General features: G+C 41.0%; 1 protein-coding gene across 4 annotated transcripts in view; it reads left to right on the top strand.

Moving 5' to 3' along the window:
• Positions 1–16,598, top strand: part of LOC133369058 (uncharacterized protein F13E9.13, mitochondrial-like) — a 45,401-nt gene that overhangs the window by 1,013 nt on the left and 27,790 nt on the right. For 3 of the 4 annotated variants that reach the window (XM_061593916.1, XM_061593918.1, XM_061593917.1), the window contains exons 2-3: positions 2,867–2,942; positions 3,974–4,056. In XM_061593916.1, the coding sequence (XP_061449900.1) occupies positions 2,870–2,942; positions 3,974–4,056 (156 nt within the window). In that variant the 5' untranslated portion in view covers positions 2,867–2,869. Of the gene's footprint in view, positions 1–246; positions 289–2,866; positions 2,943–3,973; positions 4,057–16,598 lie in introns of those variants that run through there. The other variant, XM_061593919.1, reaches the window with a different exon arrangement.

Consider the following 16,598-nt stretch of genomic DNA (forward strand, 5'->3'; position numbering starts at 1 on the left):
GCATATTGAAGGGGAAAGTGGGGAAGGGGTGAAGAAGATTCTCTTCAGTAAACCAGAGGTGTGTTAGGGCGGAGAAAGATATGGTGGGGGAGAGTCATCAGGTGACTGATACTGAAGGGGCACTTTTATAGGATTGCCACTTTTTTTGGTTCCCCTACCCATATCTTTCTTTCCTGAGGCTTTCAGTGCCTCTGACCATGTACAGAGTGTGACTGCTATTGAATGGGAATTGGGAGAGGAATCATTTTTTGTTGTTGTTTTTAACAAAAAAACACTTTCCATCTCCAGGTACTGAGTGCCTCCTAAGCATGCGCAGAGTGCAAGTGAAGTTGAATGGGAATGGAGAAATTGCCACTTTTTTGTTTTAACAAAAAATATTCAAGCCCTGCAGACTCTCAGTGCTTCTGCCGAGTGACACTGATGATACTGAATGGGAGATGGCAGAGTCTCTTGTAGGACCACAGCTTTTTTGGCTTCACAAAACAAATTCAAGCCCATCTCCCTCAGGTTTTCATTGAATGGGGACTGCAAGTGTCCTGCAGGATTACTGCTTCTTGTTACATAAAAAAATTAAATAACTGGCCCTTTACACATACTTACTGGCGCACACATCCTTGAACAGAATGTTTGCTACTTACAGAAAGATTACAAAACAAAAAATAGCACTTTACTTAGGATTTTCTTCCTCTGTCCATGGTCAAACGCATGCTGTGTCCACACACATGCATGTGCGCGAAGGGAAATACCTTCTATATAGTCACCAATGTACTTTGTTTATTTCAGAATTGTCTCTCAGGCGAAGCCCTCCAAAAAATACCTCACATTAAAAAAAAAGGGAGGTTGTTTAAAAATATTTGTACAATCTGAAAAATAACAGCCCAGGAAAGTGCTTCTCAGAATGTGCTCGTACAAAAAGCACCTTTAAAAATGATGTATATGAGAAAGGTGTTTATATTTATTTAGTTAAAATAATGCCTTTCAATATTATTTTATTCCTACATTCATCATACAGAACCCAGGGTGGCTGACAACATTCATAAAATGCAGCATATAAACAAAATCCCATTTTATAATAATACATAATAACAATGGCATATAACAATCAGCAGCATTCAAGACACAAACAAAAAGTGTTTCACACAAATTAGTTAATGGACCATTCCTGTTATGCTCCAAAGGCCTCCAAAAATAGATGGCAGTCTATATAAATAATGTGGGGGACAATTGGATCTGTACTAGGAAGGACATTCAAAGATGGGGTGCCACCATTGATAAGGCCCTGCTTCATATAGTACCCTCTATTGAATCATATTAGGGGTGCCACAAGCAGATCCTCCCCTGCAGATGTCAAAATGTGGGTTGACCGGTACTGGGGAAGGTGATACTTCAAGTATTTGGGTCCTAAGCTGTTCAGGGCTTTGTATGCCAGTACTAACACCTTAAATTGGGCTGGGTAGCATAGTGCATTGCCCTCAGGATTGGTGCAGTTGACCCCACCTCATTGCCACAGACAGACAAATGGGGAGTGGCATTTTGCAGTGTGGTGTAGTGGTTAAGGTGTTGGACTATGACCTGGGAGACCAGGGTTCGAATCCCCACATAGCCAGGAAGCTCACTGGGTGACCTTGGGCCAGTCAGTGCCTCTCAGCCTCATGAAAACCTTATTCATAGGGTCGCCATAAGTTGGAATCGACTTGAAGGCAGTACATTTACATTTTTCTGGACCAGCTTCAAGGGAAGTGCCACATGTGGCACATTGTAGTAGCCCAGCCAGGAAGTTATTGGAGCATGGGATACTGTAGCTAGGCTATCCTTGACCAAGAATGGCCAACCGCATCTGGGCATAGGGGCTCCTCCAGTGATTGACTGGAATGTACAAGTATCCCAGACTATGCAGTTGTTTTATTGAGAGTGCTTCCCTATCCAGTACAGTCTGTCTACCCAATTCCCAATTATCAGGCCTGAAAACCACTTAGTTACAGAGCTTCTGTCTTATCAGGCTTTGCCTTCCAATATATGTTACTGAGCACATGTAGAGTGTCCTTTCCATCTTTGAAAGGTACCATCTTTTATAGATGCATTTATATAAAAAGTATAGAAATAATACTTGTTCTAGCTAATGAAGTTGCATTGTGGTGCTACATACCAGTTGCTGGGGAAGAACAGCCAGAGAGATCTGTGGGCTCATGCTGTGCTTGGGGCCACTATAGGAAACAGGATGTGGGACAAAATAGGCCTTTGGTCTGATCCAATGGGGCTGCCCTTATATTATGGTAAATTCTACTCAGGCCAGTTAAATTATGGTTGGTGGCAGCTCTTGTCTTTTTGGCTGATGGGCATGAGATTTTCATTCAGGTGGGTGGTGAATATATAGCTGGGACTTAATTTATGGTAAACCTCAGTCTGGGACTCTCCTTTAGTTGATAAGAATAGGCCATGTACTATGTAAAGCAATTAAAAATGTACCTGAGCATGTGCAGAGTACCTTCTGCTGCAAGCATTGATTGAAACACAAAATGTATCTGAGATTAAGGGCTACAGTTTTTCAGAGGATACAAGGGAACCTGGGCATATTTTTTAAAAAAGAAATCTATTGCTGCAGTTTACTTTTTCCTATTAAGTTTAAATATATATAAATTGAATGTTTGCTGCTGAACTTAGAACAAGAAACTGACCAAATTACAGAAAAAGTAGCAGTATAGGAATTCAGTATAAAATGAGAGTTAAGAGGGTTTTGAAGGTCTCTCGAAAGAAAGCAAAGAAACAAACCTAGACCATTCTCATTTGCAAGATGCTTGTTTTGGGGCTTATTACCTCATTAAAGAAGTTGATTTGTCATAAGCTTATGAAAATATTTCCGTCCTAGATCATGAAGTTTTTGCAGCTTTTTGGGCGATTGAGATCAGTCATCATTGGGATGGTCCATGTGAAAGCACTGCCAGGTGAATGCCTCATTTTTAAAGTATTTAAAGAAATAGGAGAGGGAAGAATACTAACAAGTGCTAGTATTATGGTGAGGATGTTCTGTGCTTCAAAAAAGCCAGGAACAATCAGTTGCCCTGGAATATTTAAAAAGGATGCAAGGTTAATTGATGCCTCTAATAACCCAATTATCCAGATGAAATACTTACATGGATTCTATACTGCCTAACATGTTGCTCTCAGAAAATCATAAATATTAAAGAGATTTTACAAAGCGCTAATTGTATTGACATTGTTCTTTTTAACCTGTATTTTAGTGGATGAACCTATGCAGGATTTGGTTCCAAAATTCTGTCCTGTTACAATGTCCAGCCAATAGTATGGCCATGAGAAGAAGATCAGAAGCTTTTCCTTCCAGTTTTTTAATTAACCACAGTTTAGTATTGTGACTGAACTGTAAACTGCGCTTCATCCTAACTGTGATTTGTTGAAATAAGCCAGCTTCCTAACCCAGCATTTGAAGTTGCCTTGTTTCAGTGACCCATAGTTAAGATTAACCACAATTTGTCTTGGTTTAGATGTAATACAAGCTGCAATTAATCAGAAGTGGAAGCTAAAACTTCTCATCTAGGTGTAGGAGGGGAGCAGGCCAGCCTAAGACTCACTGTTGCTCATTTCTGTTATAATAAACCATAGTTTAGCATTGCATCTGAATTAATCCTATATCATGCTTTATTAGCTAGCGTAAGTACAGTTAGTCCATAAGAAGTACTGTCATTTATATATGTGCCTTATTCACTTTTTCAGTTATGGTGACTAAATTGTATTAATATGTAAGGAGGCAGTGTGTAGGCGTTCCAGAAGGGGTGATAACCAACATGTGACATTTGTTTTTGTCTTTGGTTGGCCATATAACAAGGGAGGTTAACTTGAACACTTTATAGAATGTCCATAACCCTGGTGACACCAAAGGCTACAGTGTGTATGTGTATGTGTGTTTATATGCATATATGTATCTGTCTATACCACAATAGCATCTTTGTCTTTGCAGGAACACCAGGGAGTATATTGCCCTTGTCTCAGATCACTGAAGAAGCCTGTCAGGAAGCTGAAATCTATAGGGCTGCAGGAGTTGTAAGAGCTCTCTCTCTGTCTTTCTCTCTGTCTCTCTCTCACACACACACATTTTTAAAACTTGACAGCTGTTAATATTTTAAATGGTTGAACTTTGTGCATAATACTGGATTTGTGATGGTGCATTAGAAATAGAAACATAAATCCATGTTGTGTAAATAACTAGGGGTGTTGCCGTGCACGCTTCATGTGCCAACCCCACCCACAGGTGCATGCACGCATGCACACACACAGAGGCACTCCTTTCTCAGACCCCCCCCGGCATCCCTACCCCACAGCAGCACTAATCCCCCCAGGCTCTGCTTTCTCCAGACCTCCCTCCAGGCGCCCCTGCCAACCCTCCTCTTAATACCCAATGCCTGCAGGCATTAGCTGGCAAGTGCCCACTCATGCTCTGGACCTACTTACCTCTCTTGTTTGTGTGCCGCTGCATGCCCCCACTACTGCCCTGCACCACCGCCCCTTTGAGAAACAGCAGTGCCAGGCAGCATGCCTAGGCCACCACCACTGCAGGCCCTGCCACTGTACAGTGCACCTAGGCCCCCACCACTGCCCCTCCAAGAAACTGCACCACCGTGTAACATATCTAAGCCACTGCTGCACCTAGGTGGGTTACCTGCCTCCCACACACCTGGGCACCAACACCAATGCCACCATCTAGGCTGCCTTCCTCCCCCTCCGCCTTCCTTCCCCCCCCCAGCCTTAAGACCAGCGTGGCTTGGTCAGCTTCCCTCCCCCTCCTCCGCCTTCCTTTCTTCTTTCCTTCTCCCACCCCTTGCCTTAAGGTGAACACAGCTCGGTCAGGCTGCAGTTCGCAACGCCATCTGTTTGTGGCCAAATGAACTACATTGTGATGGTTAGGGGCTTACATTTTTATGTATATAAAGTTCATCTCAAATAGCAATCAGTCAACTTGTTGAGGACTTTATAAAACAATAACAAATATAATGTTTTTTAAAAAGTACTGAAGGGGATGTTGACATGGCCTGGAGTACTGGGTGGCTCATTTGCCTACCTGTCTTCTGATGCAAAGCATGTTGTTGCAGGAATAACAGTGTGTGTGCAAAGTCATATGGGGTCATTGCATGAATTCTGCAATGATTTTCATCTAGAATTGTCACCTCATTGTGAAACATTTTAGATCACTCTCTAAAAATCATGAAGTGGCTTATCAATCATATGATGTAATAAGGGTTCTTTTTACTTAGGTTTCAATTTCTTTTGACCCCGGATTTATTTATTATCATTTATTATATATACTTATAACCCATTCTTCATTTAATATTTCAATCCCAGAGTGAAGAACAATGAAATAAAGTAACAATAAATATTTACTGAAAAAAGATAATAGACCAAATATACATTAGCAATCTATTTTCAAGTGATAACTGGCTGCCAGAGTTGTACACAGGACTAAAAACATGTTTCTTATTTCTAAATTCTTGGCTCAGGTTTCTAGAAGTCCAAGAAAACAGATTACTGAGATAGCCTTAGCACTGCTTTTATATTATTATCATTATTATCATCATCATCATTAAATTTGTATGCTGCTTTTCCACGTAAATGTGCCCAAAGCAGCTTACAACACAAGAGCAGCAACAGAAGAATACATATCATTGCAACAATCTAGTACTAATTCGTTTCAAAATATAATATAAAATGTAATCCCAATAAACAATTTATTTCAATAGCACTATTTTAAATTCATTACATACAAGTCATTAAAACACAATATCAAATGATAATTATTAGCTGAAAATGCGTAAGTCGTATATCTATCAAGTATGGAACTCTAGACAACCATGTAAGAAGAAATCTCATAGTGGTGGCCCTGTAAAGGTCTGACCTATGGCAATCATGCAGCCCATCTGAATGCAAACCAGATTTTCACATGTGTACTTTTACAAAGTGTATTATGCATCATGCTGTCCAGGAAGCAAAACTTTCTAGCAAAGGTTGAAGTGTTCCTTCATGAGAGTTTCCACTCCTAAAACATAGACAAACACAATGTGATGATTGGAAGATATATGAACACCTGCTGTAGCTTTCTTCCTCACATTTCAACAATGTACCCAGTTCAGAGGATTTTTTTTCATTCATTAACCCATCTCAGTAGAGCATGCCAAATCCAGCATATGTGATTGTAGCTCCCTGTATCAAAGGTATCCGTGCCATTCATGGAATAGCTTAATCATAGCCCACATTGCACAAACAAGTGATCCAGGCTATATCTTATGGGGAGAGGTAGTTCTGCTTCTGTCCCCCACAGATAACTAGCATGTAGGGGTATTCCTTTTTCTCATGATATCAGTACAGTTGAGTGCTTTTTTTTTTTTTAAGAGTTCACAAAAGTGTGAAGCAGGCATGACAGAAGGGCCCATTTCTCATGCCTTGCAGATGTTAATGCTCCAGGTTCATCTAGTTAAAGAATCTTGGGTGCTAAGGGAGGGAGTTACCTCTGCCTGAGAGTTGTAGTCCAATACCATTTGGAGGGCATCACATTAGGTGTCTGTCTGTGAGAAAATGAAAAAGTACATGCTAGCAAGTTAAATGCTTATGAATTTTTCTCAAAAGGATTGAGCTAGCCCACTGATAAGAACTTCTCCTTTTGGGAAGAAGGACAAGATAGAAATTTAATAAATAATAACACTAACTTACCTCAAAGAAGCACTGTGTGTGCTCTTAGCATTATGAGGGGGTTTTCTCAACATCTGCTCTCAGTCAAGAGCCAACAAACTGACCTAAATGGGCCAATGGTCTGACTCTCTCCAAAGCACTTCATGTGTTTATTAAGCACATACAATTTACTTTTACTTGCTGCAATTGCAAGTACTCTTGGATGAAACAGATTATCTCAACCCATTCCAGTCTGGGTTTTGTCCTGGTTATGGGAATTAATCAGCCTTGGTCACCCTGATGGATGACCTTTATCGGGAGAAGGACAGAGGGAGTGCGACACTGTTATTCTTACTTGATCTCTCAGTGGCTTTTGATACCATTGACCATGGTATCCTTCTGGGCCGACTTGGTGAGATGGGTATTGGAGGCACTGTTTTACAGTGGTTTCGATCCTATCTTCAAGGTTGTTTTCAGAGAATAGCATTGGGTGATTGTCTTTCAGCCCCCTGGCAATTGTGCTGTGGGGTGCCGCAGGGTGCCATCTTGCCCCCATGCTGCTTAACATCTATATGAAGCCCTTGGGAGTGGTCATCAGGAGATCTGGGGCGAGGTGTCAGCAATACGCTGATGATACCCAGCTCTATTTCTCTGTAACATCGGGAGAGGCCATGCAAGCCCTGGACCGCTGCCTTGATTCGGTGGTGGGCTGGATGAAGGCCAGTAAACTGAGTCTGAATCCTAGCAAGACAGAGACGCTGTTGGTTGGTGGTTGCCGAGTTATTGATTGATTGATTGATATATCCCGTCCTTCCTCCCGGCAGGAGCTCAGGGTGGAGTTCAGATAATTGGTCAGTTGCCTGCTTTGGATGGGGTCGTACTCCCTCTGAAAGAGCAGGTTCATAGTCTGGGAGTGCTCCTGGATCTATCTTTGTCGCTAGAGGCCCAGGTAACTGGCCGTTTCTGGACCGGGATAGCCTGACCACTGTTGTCCATGCACTGGTAACCTCCAGGCTGGATTACTGTAATATGTTCTATCTGGGGCTGCCCTTTAGGTTGGTCTGGAAGCTGCAGCTGGTGCAAAATGCCGCAGCGAGACTGCTCACTGGGGCAGGGTATTGCCAACATGTCAACCCTCTGCTGAAAGAATTGCACTGGCTGCCCATTTGCCACCAAGCCAAGTTCTAGTTTTGGTGTACAAAGCCCTACACAGCTTGGGACCAGGATACCTGAAAGATCATCTTATCCCTTATATACCCAGTCAATCATTGCGCTCTGCAGGTGAGGACCTCCTGCAGATACCATCTTATGAGGATGTCCATTCTGTACAATATAGGAAACGGACCTTTAGTGTGGTGGCACCTACCCTGCGGAATTCCCTACCCTTAAATATTAGACAGGCGCCATATTTATTATCTTTTTAGCACCTGTTAAGACCTTCCTCTTTCAAACAAGCCTTTTAATTCGAGACCTTATCCCAGTCTGCGTCTGTTGGAATTGCTTTTTAATATGTTTTTAAACCTTTTTTAAAAAACAATGTTTTAAAGCTTTTTTTAAAGATGTCTTGAAAGGTTTTTTAAAAAAAAGTTTTTAAAGATGTTGTGTTTTAATGCATTTTAAAGTCTGTTTTTATGATGTTTTAAAGTGTTTTTAGTGCTTTTATTTGCCACCCTTGCTCCTGCTGGAGTAAGGGTGGGATATAAATCAAATAATAAATAAATAAATAAAATACAATGTTTGTTCAAGATATCTTTCTGTTATCATGCTGGTGGTCACTCCTTGGATGTTGACGTTAAGATTTTGTGGAGCAGTGGAGCCTAACTTATTAAAAAGCAGTACAGCACTTGTTGGTACTGTTGCCCCACCACAACTTCCCTGTGAGAGATCTATCGACAAAAAGTAGACTTTTGCTGTGTGTATTTAGAAGGCAAGACCTGAAAGGTCACTTAGAGCCAGAGGCAACAACAGTCAGGTACCAGTGACTTGAATTTCCATTGGTCCTCAGGTGTTGCAGTAATTTCCATAGGTCACTAGATTTTTAACGGGGTGTATGTCCTTTTAAAAGGTCAGGGTATTCTTTACACATTCCATTGCACCCTGTATCCCTGCACTGTCTCACACATCCTCTTCAACCTGCCTGCAGTGAACATATAAATTGTTGGTAGCCTTCAAGCAGAGCTTAAATGGACTATAGTTTCTGCTTCTGGTGTTATTTCTTAGCTGCTTTTTTATTGGCGCGGATTGTTTTTGACATTAGGCATTCTGTATAGCTTCATAAAGTCACACCACTTTACAAGCAAGTAAAGTTAAGCAAGCGGGTCTAAATTTAATCTGAAAGACGGAAATGGATAAAAGGGCAAAACGTGGAAGAAAGTTCACTGGGTGTATGAAGATAGGAATTGGTGAAGATATGTGGGAAAATAGGGGATAAGGTCAAAGATGAAAATGTAATAGGTTTACACGTGGCCTTGAAGTACAGATGAAGAAAGAGTTATGTTTAGGTATTTAGTTCTGAAAATACATGTGGTTACTTATTTGTTTGTATCCTACTCTTCTCTGTAAGGAGCTTAGAGTAGCTTATATAGAAAGCATTTTTGAATATTGTGTACAGTTCTGGTTGCTACACCTAAAAACTAATATTGTAGAGCTAGAAAAGGTTCAGGAAAATGTGATCAAAATGATCATGAGGCCAAACAACTCCCTTCTGAAGACAAGTAACATCATTTGGGGCTTTTTAGTTTAGAACAAAATGCAAGTAAGGGTGACATGACAGAGGTGTATAAAATTATGCATAGTATGGAAGAAGTTGACAGAGAAAATTTTCTTTCTTTCCCATAATACTAGAAGCTGAGGTCTTCTAGTGAAGTTGGATGTTGGAAGATTCCAGAGTGAACAGACAAAGGGAATTACTCATTCACGCAGTGCATAGTTAAACAATGGAATTTGCTCCCACAAGATGTAGTCATCATGGCTAATGACTTGGTTGACTTTAAAAGAGATGTAGACAAATTAATGGAAGTCAAGGCTATTGTGGAGAGCTGGAAGCAGCTGATGCTGTCCTGGCCCAGCCAGAAGTAAATATAGCAAGGCTGGAAGTGATGTCACATAGCTGTGGCTGCCCACTGAAGAAGCTCTTGCCTCCCCTTGTGGGCCATAAAGCAGGAGGATGGCAGCAGACAGAGGAAGAACATACCTGAGTAGGAGATTTAGTGTTACGGTACTTTTTCTGTAGCATATCTGACAACAGAGGATCAAACAGCAATGCAGAAGGTCAGAAAAATCAGGATTCTTTGTTGGTTGTACTCAGTTGGCAAGCCAGGAAAGTGAACCCTTACTGTAAGAGAAGAGGAAGGAAGGTATGGGGTGTTCCACTGGGAAAGGCATACAAAGGGGAGCCAGGTGTACATAACAGAGGAATACTCAGTGATGAGCTTCCTTTGGCTTGGGAATAAAGGACTTTCGAGCCTACTCTGAGTTAAGAGGTAGGACTGGGGCACTAAATATATTCTTAGGATTCAGCCCCCATCTTTCTCCCAGAGACTTTGGGCAGCTATCAGTGGCTGCTAGATGTTGGAAGTGGGGCAAGAGCAACACAGCGCAACACTAGATATGATGGATGTATACTATGTCTGGTGTCTGAGGTAGTATGACTCTGAATACCAGTTACTGGGAATCACAAATGGGGAGAGTGCTGTTGCACTGAGGTCTTGCTTGAGGGCCTCCCATAGAACTGGTTGGATGCTAGTCTAGATGGGCCTTTGGTCTGATCCAATAAGGCTTTTATTCAGATATGCTTTCCCATCCAGGATTCGTTTAACATAGGTAGTTGAAGCATATTGCATGAAGTTGGAATGTGTTTTTTTTACATAACTTAACATCTTATATTTTTGATCTGCTGTGTTCATGTTTAATAAATGTCATTTCATATCCTGCCTGATGAAGAGTTCTGGATAACTCAAAAGCTTGCTTGCCAGTTTATGACATTTTAGTTGGTCCTAATGAAAATTTTACCCTGCTATGAATTTTGGATTTCACCTAATTCTGTCACTACAGAATCCTTTCAGATGATTCATACACCATTTAACGCTGGTGTGTTACCGCTGATTTGAAGGGATCTGTACTAATGTGATTGGCTTATCACTTGCCGCCTCTTTTTTTTTGTAGCTATAACTTTCCTAGCCCCTTTAATTTTTTTGCTGAAACTGTGAAATAGAATAGAAAGGCTTATAAGTACATCTTTCTGTTGCAAAGTGGTATGTAGACATGACTGATGAAAGCAGATCCTTAGGGTTTTGTGTGCATTCTTTAAATAGAAGGTGGCTTGTTTGATGCATTAGTGATTTTTTTAAAAGAACATAATAAATATGGAAGATTTATAACGTTGGAGCATATTAATGAAAACAAGTGAATGCTCAGACATGATGCCATCTGTGCTGAAAAATTGTAGCTGCTATATGCTTGTATTGCCAAACACAATCAAAATTGCCATGACAAGATTATATGCAGTGACAGATTTAGAGGAATTTAGAACCTTCTCAATGTTGCCATGTTCTGCTTTCATTTTTAAAAGGAGAGAAAATATACTAACATTATCGCTTCTGTCAGATCACTGAACATCTTGCCTCATACATGGCCTTTCATAAAACACCAATGTTACTGGAGAGGCTGCCCCCCCCCCCGATTGTTATGATGCTTGCCCCCTAAGCTTTTTCAGTGTCTTCTAAATTTTTCATGCAGATATTATGAATGGTATAGAGAGAAGGAATCTTTTCCCTTCTCGCACAATACTAGAATTCTGGGTCACCACCAATGACACTAACAGGCAGGAGTTCAGGACTGACAAAAAAAAAACTTATTACATCATACGACACATAATCAACTCAATGGAACTAATGGTCATAAGACAATGCAATGATGGCTAGTATCCTAGATGGTGAGGAATTTGGTTTAGCTTAAAAAAAGATAACTAATTTTTATCTAGTGTTTACCTATGTCAAGTCCTGCATCAAAATACTACATTGTGGAGTACTTCTTTTTGGGGTTCCAGCTAGACAGTCAGCCATGGGGTCAGTTTTCCATGGCCACTGAGCATGCCCAGTCTTCCTTGGACTGTTTTGCGGAGAGGACTGTCCCCTTGGCTGCTTTTCCTAAAGAATCTCCCCCCCCCAAACCTCTTGCTGCCACCTCCATATGCATGGGTAACACACAAGAAGGAGGTAGCAGATGGCTTTGGAATGCATTTGCTATTGATATATACCAGGCTTGGGGAACCTCTTCCACCCCAAGGGCTGCATTCCCTTCTGAGAGCTTCATGCCAATGATGGTAGAGGCCAGAAGTGGAGCAAGGGATCCAGCTCTTAGCTTTGTACATTTATATCTCAGCCATGCAAAAATGAGAGGTTTCTACACATACACCGTTCTTTCCAGGCAGTCAAGAGGCACAGTCACAGTTCAGGAACACATTCCATCCAGGCAACATTTAAAGAGGGCATAGAGCAAGGCCATTGATGGGTGTAGCCTGAGAACAGTCCCATGCACTGAAAAAGAAGGCTGCATTCACCCCCTGGATGTGAGGTCCTGTCCCCCCACCCTGGGTATATAGGATAGTTAAATTAAACCTCCATACACAGAAGTATCTTGCTAGGCTTTGTGATTAGACTGACAAGATGGACCTTGGTCTGAGGCAGCAAATCATCCTAGTCACATGGGCCAGCAAGATACCTTCTGGCACCTGATAAGAAGGACATGTTGGCAATGAATGGCCTGCCATTGTACTCTGTCCCCAGCATAAGGTATTTTAAGTAATACACCTTGTGTATGAACATTCTGTTGCTGTACAGTTTTAAAAACCTATTCTATTGCTAGCACTTAGACCAGATCCAGTAGCATGAAACCCTATCCTTGCATAATGGAAAGGGAATAGCCATGCTGCTATTCTCACTTTTTTCTTTTTTTAAAATTGGATTGAATGAATGTTCCAGTGCTGATTTTACATGGTTGAAGAATGCATAGAAAACAAGGATTTTTTTAAAAGAAAAAAACAAGTGAAGCTTTCTAAAACAGCAAGACAGTGGTGGAGGATGGCAGTGACTCTGGTTCCTTGTTGCTTTTGGCGCTTTATATATTTTAAAGCTATTACTTAATGAGCCCTGCAGTAGCACACAGGGGTAGAACGTGGTTACCAAGGACATACATTAAAAAATACTTTTTCTCATGCAAGTACAAGTATTTGATAGAATTGTGTCCTATGTACTCAGTGAAGATGGTTCTTCTCATCATTTTGATTTTATTTAATTTTGGTCAAAACCAACCCACACACCATTTAACTGCAAAGTTATACATGTCTACTAAAAAGCAAGTTCCATTGAATTCCATGGATTTACTCCCAGGTAAATGACCTTAGGATTATAGCCTAAGTCACAGTTTTTGGTTTACAGAAAAAAATTAAACCATCTCTGTCACAGGTAGCCTTAGTGGCACAGTGCCTTCTACCAACTTCAGTTGGTGGCCCAGCTACGCCCCTATCTGGACAGGGATAACCTGGCTTCAGTTGTCCATGCTCTGGTAACCTCCAAGTTAGATTACTGCAATGCGCTCTACATGGGGCTGCCTTTGAAGATGGTTCGGAAACTGCAGCTTGTGCAAAATGCAGTGGCCAGATTGGTAACAGGGACAAGACGGTTCGAACATATAAAACCGATTCTGGCCCGCTTGCATCGGCTGCCTGTATGTTTCTGAGCTCGATTCAAGGTGCTGGTTTTAACCTATTAAACTTTATACGGCTTAGGACCACAATACCTGATGGAACGCCTCTCCTGATGAACCCACCCATACACTACGCTCAACATCAAAGGCCCTCCTCTGGGTGCCTACTCTGAGGGAAGCTGGGAGTCTGGCAACAAGGGAGAGGGCTTTCTCAGTGATGGCCCCCAAATTATGGAATGATCTTCTTGACGAGGTGCACCTGGTGCCAACACAGTTATCTTTTCAGCATCAGGTCAAGACTTTCCTCTTCTCCCAGGCATTTTAGCATGTGTTTTTAAATAGCTTTTTAAAAATGTGTTTTTAAATTTGTATATTTGTTTTTAATGTTTTTAATTGTTGTAAACCGCCCAGAGAGCTTCGACTATAGGGAGGTATATAAATGCAATAAATAAATAAATATTTCATTAAAGAACCATTTCTTTTTGTATGGATTTATAGTAATTGATTTGGCACAATGGTGGTTCTGTCTCCTGTGCTGCTAGTTCATGTGGACTGGCAGTAATCCTTGACTGCATTTCTGATTGGCACTCTAATTCAGAGTTCTGATAATCTCATGGCTTTTTGTGTAGGGAAATTTAAAAAAAAATGCTAGGAGATCAGGGTTCAAATCCCTGCTCACTCATGAAGCTCAATGGGTGACCTTGGGTCTGTCACAGCACAATAATGAAAATAAACAGCAGAAATATAGTCACTTGAGGGAAGTAAGAATAAAATTATTTGCACAAAGTTAAACATAAGCCATCTTCAAATTCCACAAGGAAGGGTTCCAAGGGCTTTTTGCTATTATGTCATTAAATTGTGCTATGCAATGTGCTGTGTTATGGGGCTTAAACTTCCAAATAATGTTTTCTTTCTGCTTCTTTAGTTGACGGCCTGATCGTATAGAGATGTTGTGTTGTAACATAGGACATCCATGCAAATTTAGCAAAACACATTTGTAGAAAGTGCTATATTTTTGCTATAAAAATATAAAGACAAAGTCTTGAGATAGGAATTGGTGCATCAGCTAGCTCAGTTCCAGAATATATGGTATTTATTCTGTAAGCTAAAATATCCTGCATTTGAAATGAATACTGTCTTATTAGATGGCATCCAAAATGATATTTTGTTTAAAAAACAATAACAATGTAGGAGCCAGAACTGAGTTGAACAATCCTGCCTGGTCCATGGTAGGGTAGGGTAGAGTGGTAGTATGTGCTAAAATACACAATTAAATATCTGAGAAAAGGAAATAGGCTTGTTTTAATTAGGCCTGTGTTCTTTAGCTGCTGCCACCACCACCCCATGAAGAAGCTACTACAATAAAATATAAAATCATATTGATTTTCTAATGGGTCTATAAATAGTATACACAACTGGCTGTACTCAGAGGAGTCACGTTAGAGGCTTTCATTTTAATTTTTTTTAATAAGAGGCATTCTTACGTTTTCACCTAAGTGCTGTCAGAAGACTTTTAAGACATTTAAAAATAATAATGGTTTGTTGTCTAGAATTTTAGCTGTAAAAGGTGGAGCTGTGTGCTCTGAATCATAAAGGATGCCGTGCTGGTTTATAGAATTCAATAAAAGGGAAAATAGTCTCCATTTAGCATTTCTGAATCCAAATATGAGTGATGTTTTCTTCCTGTGTTAGCTAATGCTATGTGGAAGTGGAGCAACAGTTTGATCCAGTGGACAGTAGTGAATTCCATTTAGGATGAAGTATGTGTTCATCCATTTAGGATGAAGTATGTGTTCATGAATTGCATGAACAAGAAAAAAAGGGGCAGCGCCAAAAATGAAAAAGGGGAGGCAAAGCCACAAAGCAATGCCTCATCATCATTTAAATATAACGAGGGGTGTAGTCATCCAGGGTCTCTGGAGGTCTTGCTTTTTTGGGAGCCAGGTCCCATAGGGTCCCTATGTCTCCAGCATCCTACGAGCCAATCAGCATGAAAGGGGAGTATGTTAGCCATTGAGAAGAGACTTCTAACTTGCTTCCTTGTCTTTTCTTGCTGATTGGAGCTAATCAGAGTGAAAGGAGTTCCTATTTGTTCCTACTTCAAAAAGCCAAACTGTGGAGAGTGAGAATTCTGTAACTGTAGAAGAGACAGTGAATCCTGATGATAGCATCCCATCTACATCATCAAGCAATTTGGTAGCAGCAAGTGTTAAATGTGTAGACTGAATTCAGTAACTCAAGCAATATCTCTAACTGACAAAGGACAGGCAAATGGTGACAGTGACAGAAAACCAGAAAGCAGCATTCAAGCCTGGCCAGATTGTTCTACAATCTTAGAAGACTGTATAATCGATGAGGGAGGTGTGGCTGTGAGGGGCATTGCTGTGACTATTATGAAGGGACCCTGCACTTCTGAATTTGCCACTACACTACTGAACGTAATATAGTCCAAGTGAAGAGCTGCAACGACAGTGCAAGAGTTCTTTTGACTAGAATATCATTGACTAGAATAATCATTTTCACTAGAAGTCAAAATGTGTTGGATATGCCAAATACCAGGAATAAAATCTTGTATTCTTACGCCGTTCAGTTTGTGAGTGTTGTCTCTTTATGGAGCCAAAACAGCAACAGCCCTGCACAAGAAGAATGTATTAGCAGAATTGGGGTACCCTGAGGGTTGCAGGAAGGTATAAAATAGTGCTAAAGGGAACCCTCCCTACAAAACAACAGCTCATTGAGCACTGAGCTTGCCTACTACCCACAGGATGCTGACTGATTGTTGACAGAAAAAATCCCATGAAAACTGTGTGGGACAAAAAATGGAATGGAGTGGCAGAAGAGGATGAAGAGAGACATAGGTGCCCACTAGAGTTGCCAGGTTCAAGCCTGAGACTGATCCTGTATCTTTAGGAGAAGAGAAAGTCAGCCAAGTGCAGGGGTTCTTGCAACACTAATAGGAAAAACCACAAGATGGAATTCTGCCTTCCCCCTGCACAACTTTTAAAGATACAGAAGACCTCTTGGTTTCCAGGCCCAGCCTCCAAGAGGTCTTCTGTATCTTTAAAAGTTGTGCAGGGGGAAGGGAGATTTCCATCTTGTGGTTTTTTCCCATTACAGTGTTGCAAGAACACCTGCACTTGGCTGACTTTCTCTTCTCTTAAAAGATACAGGATCAGTCTCAGGCCCTGAACCTGGCAACCCTAGGGCCCACCTATTCATGT

This window comes from Rhineura floridana, chromosome 13 (assembly GCF_030035675.1).
Source record: "Rhineura floridana isolate rRhiFlo1 chromosome 13, rRhiFlo1.hap2, whole genome shotgun sequence".
In the NCBI taxonomy this organism is placed as follows: Eukaryota; Metazoa; Chordata; class Lepidosauria; order Squamata; family Rhineuridae; genus Rhineura; species Rhineura floridana.